This window comes from Chlamydotis macqueenii, chromosome 5 (genome assembly GCF_036417535.1).
Source record: "Chlamydotis macqueenii isolate bChlMac1 chromosome 5, bChlMac1.mat, whole genome shotgun sequence".
NCBI lineage: Eukaryota > Metazoa > Chordata > Aves > Otidiformes > Otididae > Chlamydotis > Chlamydotis macqueenii.
The window spans coordinates 42,720,114-42,730,611 of NC_141560.1; the positions used below are offsets into that span (position 1 = coordinate 42,720,114).

The 10,498-nt window shown below is 49.6% G+C and overlaps 1 protein-coding gene across 1 annotated transcript; it reads left to right on the forward strand.

Moving 5' to 3' along the window:
• The first annotated feature begins 300 nt into the window (after window positions 1-300).
• RHOV (ras homolog family member V) lies at window positions 301-6,419 on the forward strand. The gene is made up of 3 exons (XM_086748260.1): window positions 301-575; window positions 3,928-3,986; window positions 4,319-6,419. Exons 1-3 carry the CDS (start codon window positions 380-382, stop codon window positions 4,757-4,759), a joined length of 696 nt encoding a protein of 231 aa, XP_086604386.1. The 5' UTR covers window positions 301-379; the 3' UTR covers window positions 4,760-6,419.
• The last annotated feature ends 4,079 nt before the right edge of the window (window positions 6,420-10,498 follow it).

Consider the following 10,498-nt stretch of genomic DNA (forward strand, 5'->3'; position numbering starts at 1 on the left):
GTGGGGATGCTGGTCAGTGGAAGTAAATGCATCGGCGCGGCTTCTTTTGACCAGAAAAGGGGGTGTGGGGGGACCGCTGTGTGTGTGTGCAGAAATGGGGTACGGTGGGGGACTCGGGAAATCCCGAGACCGAGCGCTGCCCGAGGGCGGCGGCGGCGGCGGGAGGAGGTGGCCGGGGCGGGCAGGGGCGGGCCTAGGGAAATAGGGGCCGGTTTTGGGCGCAGGGCGGCAGGTGCAGCCATGAGGAGCGGTGCTTGGCGGCTCGGAGAGGGTGTCCCCGCTCGGCAGCGCGCCGCCCCTGCACCAGCCCGCCCGCCCGGGCATGGCAGCGGCCTCGCCGCTCCGCTTCCCGCGCTGAGCCCCCCCAGTCGCCGCCGCCATGCCCCCCCAGGAGCTCCTGGACTACTCGCCCGCCTTGAGGAGACACAGCCCCCGCCGGGGCAGCGGCCCGGAGCTGGGCATCAAGTGCGTGCTGGTGGGCGATGGCGCCGTGGGCAAGACCAGCCTGGTGGTCAGCTACACCACCAACGGCTACCCCGACGAGTACCAGCCCACCGCCCTCGACACCTTCTCCGGTAGGACCCCCGCCCGGGCGGCTGGGGGACGGGGTGGGGGGGGGCGCGGCGGGGGTCGCCCCCGGTCTCCTCGGGAAGCGGTGGGGCCTGGGGAGCCGGGCGGGGCAGGGAGGGCTGTGCGGGTGGAGGGTGGGCTTTTGCCCCCCCTCCCACCCCTCGGTTCCCCGGGTATTTTCTGGAACTCGGGGTGAGTCCCTGGGGCGCCCAGCAAAGCTTTGCGGGTGGAAGTCCCGCGTTTTGCAGGTTTGTGCGTCAACAGGGGATGTGTCAAGCGGGTCTCCAAGTGCTATGGAATCGAGCATCTTCCTGGTTTTGTGGTGGTTTTTTTTAATAGAAAAATGGAAGAGGACTTAATTTGGTGGTGGTTTTTAGCTTCAGAAGTATCAGAAGATTGCACTGTCGGCTTTCTGGCTTCAACTGATACTTGGCCAAAATACCCTTTCCCCGCCATGTCCCCTGAAGTTAGCATTGAACAGAGGTTGCCAAAAAATTGAAGGGCTTTATGCGCCTGGCTGGGGTTGCCTTCCTGGTCAGCTGATGGGCTCTCATTAGTTTCCACTTTTGTAAATGCCATCTTTGTTCTTGTTCTCTACTCCTCTTCTTTTGGGCTCCAGTTTCTAATACAAACCCCAGGCAAGTACAAAGCCCTCTGAAAGATTTCTAATCTTCACCTGATACGAAGAAACGCAACAGTACATGACAGTATAGATCGGTAGATTAGAGATGGGCTCCAGTCAGACCAGGAACAAGACTTCTAATGTGTCATAGTCTCAGGGGTTCTTAGAGGGAGCATTTTGTTTGTCTGAATGCCCCCCCAGTTGCTCACTCCTACACTGGGAGTTGTTGATTTGCCTTGACTCTCTCCAAGCTCTTCTGCTGTTCCTTGAAGGCAATGAACTGGGAACACACTGCTCTTTAGGGTCCAGCAGCCGTTTGGGAGCAGATGTAAGGAGCCCTTGAGTCCTGCAAGGGAAAGACTACTGCCCTCTCTGCCCCCTTTGCACTGATACATACAGTTTAGGCTAAGAGAGGCTTGAAATTACCATAGTTACTAGCCTCCACGTTTTTGGAAAGGACAAATCCATAGTAAAAAGATCCAGAAAGCTGGAGGAAGTATGAGTTCAGAGACTCCCTGATTAGCAGCAAGTAGTCTGAAAGTAGCTGCATGTGGGTTTAGCTCCACTCTGCATGTCCAAGTACCAAGTGTGACTTCCAGAAGTGCACAGCATTTACAACTGATAGAAATCAAAAGCATTAAAAGTGAGTCTTCTAAATTTCACTTTCTGCTTATTGGGAGGCAATGGGAGAATAGAGAAGTTTACCTTCCCACTCGTACTCTTAACCTAGATAAACTTGAAGAAAGTCCCTCCCTGGATTCACGAAGCACAGTTGAAGATCTGTTTCAGAAATTTCAGCCCAGGTCTCTCCTCTCTTGGAAATTACTTGCAATTGACACTGCCAGCAGAACTGAGCTTCACAGTTTACATTCTAACCCTAATTCGGATCAATGGACTGTAATGCCAATAACAAGATAGGAGAAGGTCTTGCGTTACCAGGGGAACGGCTCAGGGACTGTGACCCAGCCACATCTGTCTGGGTGCTACCTCCTGCGGGGTGTCACCGCCAGGTAGAGCAGCCTTGAGTGAAACCTGTACCTGGTGACCTCTCTCCACCAGGCGATCCTGTTCTGCCAGCCCCTTCGCTATTGTACCGAAATCCAGCCTCATCCTGAGGGTGTGGACCTTGTGAGGGCGGTATTTGGAGGGCTGTCCCAGAGTTGCTAGTGTAGCTCGGGCTAGTAGCTGGTACGAAAAAACCCTGTGCAAGCACTGGAGCAGCAGGTAATATATGTGGTGCCTTTCTTCTGAAGACTGTAAAACATTTCAGAGATGCTAATTCATTCTCTCAATGTACTTGGGAGTCAGAAGAAACCAGACACTAGAAAGGCAAATGCCCAGTGCCTTGAAGATTAAGTCAGGATCTAGCAGGTTCTTTGATCAGGAACAGGTTTCTCTTCCTCCTCTGGGGCAAAGATATGGTAACAACCCAACCGTTTCCCAGTCACAAGGAAGCAATGACTTTCAGCTACTCCGCAAGGAGTGGCACTGTGGTGGATGCACCCACCCCTTCATTTTTCCTTCGGTCTCAAGTCTCTGACCAAACTTCAGTTTGTCTTTGTCTGTGTCTCCCTCCTTCTCTCCAGACTGCTTTCAAGGAGGAGTGCTCTCCTCCCACAGCTTGTGTTAAACTCTTCAAGTCAGTTGTCTCTATTACTTCTCACCTGGCTAATTACTTCAAGCATCACAAAAGACTGATCCTGCTTCTGTTTTAGGGTTTGGGGTTTTTTTTTTGACAAAAAGAAAATAAAGGCTCCTCCTGGGTGCAGGGAAGGCATTTAGCTAGCTGGTGTCAAATGCCAGCCATTGTCACCTTAGCCAGGATGCCTTCCTCTATTCACCAGAGTGCAGCCCCATCCATGTTGTCAGGACTTTCAAGTTACTTCCAGCTCCCCCAACCCCTTTCTCCTTTTCCTCGATTCCTAGGAGTCTCTGTGGTGTCTGTGCACTTAAACATCTAACAGTTTCATTCCAGATTTCCATCAGAGGTCCTGCCAGCCCTCAGTCTGAGTCAGCTGATACCACATGAAGGTTTACTGTGATTAGGGAGTGAAATGGGAGCAGACCTTGCATGTGTAACTCAGCAGTTTTTCAGTGTGTGGATAGTCTCTGAAGGGGATTTCACTCATCACTGTTTCCTTAATAGCTTCTTCATCTCAAAGTTGAGTTTGGGTCTTTGCTTTTCCTTAGCTAGGACACTCAGAGAAACGCCTTTTTTTTTTTTTTTTTTTTTTTTTTTTAAAAAAAAGGCCAAATTTCTGTTCTGCGTGGGAAAAATCTCCAATAGCTTGTTTAATGGCTTCCATTCTGGGCCAAAAAGCTAGGCACAAGTCGCTGAAGTTCTTAGTTTGTGTTTCTCCTTCTCTGCTTTCTTGAAGTGTGGAACAACAAGAAGTTGTTCTCAGAGTGCCATTTGGTTAAGGGCTCCTCTTCTCTAGAGAAGCAGTTCTCCAGTAATATGGAATGATTCTTTCAAAATACGGGGGGAGAGCCCAAAACAGCTGAGGGCTAACCAAATCAGAAAGTGTATTGCAGGTGTCTTAATGTTCCCAGTGCAAGCTTCAGCTATTTTAGTGAGGCTGGGGAGGATGCTCTGTAAGGAGGACAGACTTGACTGACTTCAGCAAGTCTGTTCAGTGGGATACAAAACAGTGCTCTGGGGAAAAACCTGTATGAGTGTACGTGTGTTTGCTGGCCAACTCCTTAGACTCGTCCTTATGCTCTTTCTGCTGCAGTGCAAGTCCTAGTGGATGGAGCCCCGGTCCGGATCCAGCTGTGGGACACTGCTGGGCAGGTAAGTTCTTTCAAAACAGCTGTTAGCTCTGGTCCTGTGGGACGGGGACTGTTGCAGGCTTTTGAGGAAGGCAATGTTTAACTGGGAAGGAGGGAAATGCCCTAGTCTAGCATCAGCTGTTTGCTGGTATGGCAGTCACAGACGGGTGAATGACAGACTCCTTCAGCTCTGAAACTAAACTGTGGCATGGCCACAAAGTCAGCACAATCCCCTGCCTCTGAGGATATTGCTGTCTTAGTTAATGTGTGAAAAGACCCCTGCAACAACATTATGCTGTTAGGAGATCAGTCCAGTGAAGACTTTTTCCCCCTGACCCCTCCATTTTTCCACAGGAGGACTTTGACTGTTTGCGTTCACTTTGTTACCCCGACACCGATGTCTTCCTCGTCTGCTTCAGCGTGGTAAACCCAAGCTCCTTCCAAAACATTACTGAGAAATGGATCCCCGAGATACGGACTCACAATCCCCGGGCGCCAGTGCTGCTAGTGGGGACGCAGGCAGACTTGCGGGACGATGTCAATGTGCTCATCAGTCTGGATCGCTACCATGTGAAGCCCGTGCCTCGGCCTCAGGCAGAAGGTCTCGCTGACAAAATCCGGGCTGAAGCCTACCTGGAATGCTCAGCACTGACCCAGAAGAACCTCAAAGAAGTTTTTGACATGGCAATTGTCAGTGGTGTTGAGCACAAAGCACGGCAGGAAAAGAAGATGACTGCCAAAGGCATCAAAACTCTCTCAAAGTGCCGCTGGAAGAAGTTCTTCTGTTTTGTCTGAAGCTGCTTTGAAGGAGGGGAAAAACACACCGGGTGCCAGTATTGGCTCTGCACCTTCTTGGAGGGACTGCTCCTACGGCCCCAGCGAGGAGGGTATGATAAGCTGCTGGGCTTGGAAACCTGGCTCTTGCTGGGTTACAGTATTAGATGCCTAGGAGACATGAACTGGATTTCCATTGTGCCAGGATGTGGAATGGTCCAGGCAGCTCTAAGTACCTGCTGGCCATGTCTGTAGTGTCCCAGGCTAATGGGAGCCTTTAATACACCAAGACTCAGTACCTTAGAACAGGCAGATTCCTTACATCGTTCAAAACGACCGGTTTTCTGTCTGAAGCTAACACACGTTCGGAGTCCTGACGCAGCATAATAAACGTGAGGGACTTTTGAAGTCTGCCTATGTTTTGGCTGATATACAGGCTTGGCAGAGAGTAGGGCAGGGGCAGTTACACGTGACTGCAATGTGGTCAGACATAGGCTGTGGAGTTTGTAACAAGACTTGGGTTCCCCCTCTGATTCTGTTTGCCAAAATGGGTAGAAGTCACTTGGCTGTGAAAAAGCAGCTCTTTCTTAAAGGCCCTGTATTGTGAGTACCCTTGAGAAGGCTTTTCCTGAATAAAGGCAATTAGCATGCTGAAGAGAAAATACACTGGGGGCTATAGTAATTCTTTAAGCAAAAGGTGCTCTGAAGAGGACTCTGCACTCCAGTGGGTGCCAATGATATAGCCTTATCTTCAGAGGTAGTCATGATCTTGGGGACCTATTTTGAAAGGCCTTTTGTGTGGGGGGTGTTTTGAGAGAAAGAACGGGTGAGGAAAAGCACTGAATGGTTCTTTCTGTCTAGCAGAGACCAAACTGTGTCAGCAAAGGGTTTGCAACGCTACCAAGGGGTGAAATGTAGATGGAGAGCCATGCATGTCATAGAAGGAGAAGAGAGAAGGTAGAAAAGGAAGGGAATAAAAAGGAAAGAGATGGAAGGAAGGAAGAAAGGGAGATGGAGAAGGAAAGAGGAATGAACATTGTTAAATGAAAGTTGTGATTCTACTTATTTGAGATGCTAATATTCAGGGAATCTTCTAGGGACCTGGAAAATTTGCTAGTGATCTCAATTTCAAAGTAATATTGTTCATACATTAAGTTCTGAATGAAAAGGAGGGGCTTGTAGGGAGAGTGAGTTCCTCTTGGTCAGTAAAATCCTCAGTTTCAGGCAGGAGAACAGAATTTACCATGTACTGTTCTTCCTGAGTCTGCAGAACAGGAATGGAGGGCTCAGGGTGTCTTTCTGTTGTGCTTCCCTTTCTTAAAAGTCACTGCTTGATCTGCTGAAATCAAAAGTAAAAGAAAATCCATTAAGTTCCTGCCAGAGAAAAACATTCTCTGTGTTTGCTGTGTTGCCCTCTCACCTGTTTCTCAGGGGATTAATTTCCCAGTGAGTCTACTCGCATTTTATTACAGAAGTAGCATCAATTTCTAAAACTTCTTTCACAGAGACATTTCGTTCTGGTTTATGTAGCAGAGAGCACGACAGGTCTGTCAAGCAATGCTTTCAATACTCATGGGGTTCTCTGCATCTGGTCATGGCCCATCACTTTGAGCATGCTCTGGAGTAATATGACAGAAGGGGATATAGCTGTGGATTGTTTGCCCTGCACCAAAAGCAAGCATATCTGTAAAAAAACCAACCAACCAACCAAAAAAAACCCACCACCAAACAAAAAAACAAACAAATGCAAATAATGCAGTATGGCTCTGCATCCAAACAAATGCCTGCAAACATCTCTCACAACCATCTGTCTTTGTGGCGCAGCTCATGTAGCCCCTAGGACCTGAGACAAGCCTGCTGTTGTAGTATGAAAGAGGTGGGTAGGTCTTCTTGCAAAGGGATGTGGCCCGCAGCCTTGGAGCTGCTTGTAGGGTGAGCCTTAGAGACCTGAAACGGATGATGTGGCCAAGTGAGCTGCACATTGAAAGGACTGCCCCAGCTGAAATGCCATCCAGGTCCAGTCCTAAGAGATGGAGAGTACAAAGGCGGTAGCTGGAAGTGACTTGTCGTACCTGCCTCTGGGCAGGACACCACTTCTTGAACAAAGCTCTCACTCAGGAACGCATCCCTGCGTGCATTTCCTACCTGCACAGGCACCTTTGCTGTATCACTAGTTCAGTCTGTCTGTTGGGTCTTTACGCATTTCTTTAGCCTGCGAGCCCAAGGGCTGTGGTGTGACCTGCTAAGAAGCACGCCATACCCCTATGGGCAAATACACAGGTGGAAAGAACACCAGCCTCCCGTCCTGTTCGGGGGAGTGAGGGTTGTCCTGTAGTAGCTTGGTATGAAACAGGGATTATTTCTTTCTGGAAAAGAAACTGTACTGAGAGCTGCTTTCTTCCTTTGTGATTGTGTCTAATATTTGTTCAAATAAAATTTTTTTATGTCTACATTTTGTGTTTGTAGTTTTGTCAGTGCAAAGTCAGCTGGGCTTTAAGATGGAGAAGGAGTTACTCCATCTTACTGACAATAGCATAAGAGGGAAATTGCCCCACTTCCCCCTCCATATCCTGACCCCCACTAGCAATGGTAAAAATCCCCTCACAGCTGAAACCTTCCAAGATGTTTCTGCTGCCTCAGTTAATTTTCCTCTCCCTCAGCAGCCACTCAGGGTGGAGGCTGCTGGAGTAGCAAACATCCAAGGCTTTCAGTGCCTCTCCCCAGAAGCCACCATCCAGGGACTAGTCAGGAGTCCCTCCCAGCACTCCCTGAGACAAGCCCATGTAGGACTTGCTTTTGGAGCCTTAATAACAGCATGCTGCTCTTTCATTAGGCTGGTGGATAATTGAGCGACCAGCTTTATTTAACTTACCTTAGTAGTTAAACACTGCTCAACTGCTGAAAAGTTGTGTCCGTACCACATAGGACACAAAGGCTCTCTCCAAGATAGCTCACAGGACTCATCCTTTAGCCTTAGCATCACAGGTAGGTCAGGGCACCTATCTGTCCACGTTTGGGGCCCCATAGCTGCTCCAAAGGCAGAAGGCTGGGAAGTGAGGCTGTTGGGGAAGTTCAGCAGAGGTAGGAAAGAAAATGGACAAAAATACAGGATAGCAGAGGTAATGAGCAAATATGATTCCAAAACTAGAGGGGAATAGGAAATTGCTGCCCATAAAACATGATTTGGGAACTTTTTTTAAATGAAGTCTGAGACCACACTGTCCTGCAGTCTGCTGTTTGTTAGACATAAAGCAACCTGTGGGATTATTTGGAGCCAGCTCCCAGGTTTGTAGCTTCCCAGAATTAAAGCTTACAAAAGAACCTGTGAATGGAAATAGCAGCAAAGTGTGAATTAACTTTACAGGCGTGAGTCATCCCACTGAGCCATATCCTGTCAATGTGCACAATAAGCACCCTAAAACTCCCTGAAACCTGTGAACAAAGCTGAGCTCCTGGGGGTGGGGGTAAATCTATCTCCTTAAATGGAGCGTCCTACCTCAGCCTCCCCAGGCGTCTTTAGGGCCTTGCTCTTGTCCTCTCCATGGTGCAGTACTGGACCTGGCTCTGGTACAGCATGGGCTTGTTTCTGCACTGCGGTGCTGCTTGACCAACCTGTATTTTCAGATGATGCTGAGAGCACAGGAGAGTTCCTGGGAGACAGTTGCTAACACAAACCACCCCACCAGGCTGGATCAAGCTAGCCAAGCCCATTACGAGGCCAGCACAATTCCACACCAATGCCACTTAACTTTAGTGACAGAAAGGGCCCTTATGATTAGTTGATCTGACTTGCTCCATAGCACAGAGGTCAGCACCAAATGCTAAAAAACCCAGTGCCCTCATAGGCTAGAAACTCCCTAGTACCTTCTTTCTTGCTCGGGTCTCTGACTTGGATCCTGGTCAGCAGAATCCTGCACAGTCCTGCATGCAGCAGAGGCTTTCCCATCAGCATCAGCAACACTGCAAGTGCTTCCAAACTGGTACGGACCACATCTTGTAACTCTGCATGAAGCCAGTGTGCTAGCTGCCGCTTTCAGCTGCCATCTCCAAAGGCACTGAGCTTGGCTGTCAGCAACAGCAGGAACACGGTGTGGAAAGGACCCTTTTGTTTCCTTTCTCTGTAGGTAGCACACCCTAAATGGGCTTAGTTGTGCCAAGAAGGTTCCCAGCTGGCAATGCTTTCCTGAGCTTCCACTGAACCCTGACTGGGAATTAATCCCCAAAATAGTACCAAGTTTCATCTGACTCAACACAGCCTTCTTCCAGCACCAGAAGGGAAGGTCTGAAAGGTCCCTTCAGGAGATCTTCATGCTCTGTAGGTTTCATCTTATTTACTTTGAATGGACAGGCTAAATTAAATTATTATCAGGTCAGGAGCCAACATGATTCCAGCAGCAGGAACCCAGCTGTGGCTGAACTCTGCTGAAATGCAATTACCTGGGAATGGCATCCTCCCTCATTTCCTGAGAGGGGTATGATTGCATTAACAACCTTATCACTTTTTTAACACCCCCCAATTTAATCCTTAGGTGCTAACAGGCTTTTTTTTCTTCAGATTGCTCCAAGTTTAATGCTATTTATCAATTAGGCAACCATTTCCAGCTTGGAAGCGGGACCTGGAATGACTTTTTTTCAGCTGTCATGACAGCTAAGTAGTCTACTTCAATTTTGCTCCTAATGTCTTCCTGCCCCTGGTTTGGGAGAAATTGGTCCCCTCCTGTGCTCCTCTCTGTGGCCTCGCAAAGAGCAGCGCGGGACCACCTGAGGAGCAGGACTGAGCTGCGGCACTGCTCAAACAGGCTCTGGCACCACAAGAAATGTTTGTCCTCTCACAGCCTGTGCTTCAATTGGACTGCTGCTCTTCAACCCTGCTGAGAGCCCTCTGTGCCGAGGAGGGACAGCCTCATCCTTGGCCTGTTTGGTCTGCTTAAACATCTTGGCTCTCCTTTACATCATTGCCTCTCTTGGAGCCACAGGATCATAGAATGGTTTGGGCTGGAAGGGACCTTTAAAGGTCATCTAGTCCAACCCACTGCAAGGAGCAGGGACATCTCCAACTAGATCAGGTCCCTCAGAGCCTGGTCCAACTTGGCCTTGAATGTTTCCAGGGATGGGGCATCTGTCTCTGTGAGATAAGGCATTTATACAAAGAAACCACTCCAACTTTACAATATGGCTCTGAGACCACCCTCCCTGTACTGGAGGATGCTGGTCAAGACCCAGCTCCCAGTCTGGATCTGCTCCCAGAAGAGGAATCAAAGAGCAGGCCCAGCTGGCACCTGGGCCTCCTGGAAGCTGCTTACTCATGCCTCTGCAGAGTCCAGCCCTGGGTTCTCCGTTCCCACCGTATAAATACAGCATTGTACTTGCAAAGACCTATTGCACAAGGGAGCAGGGTATGTTTCAACGTATCCCAGAGACAGGTTCCCTCGGCTGCAGCCCCACGTGATCCCGGTTCCCAGGGTGACACCGTGCCCTTTCCAGCTCCCAGCCTCGGCTGCTCGGCATCCAAACTTGCCGGACTTGTTCTGGAAGAGCAGGAGGAGATGTGGGTCCCATCCTCCCCCTCCATCCCCTCACCCCCAGCGCTGCCCCAGGGGCAATGTTGTGAGCTGAAATACTCTGGTTTCTGCTGCTGTGGAGGAACATCAGGTGCGGGGAAATTTGGCTGGGGGACAAGTTTCACCACGAGTCACTGAGCCAGGCTTTTCTTTCCCATGAGATAATCTTGGGCGGGGCAGACAATCTCTTAAAATTAAA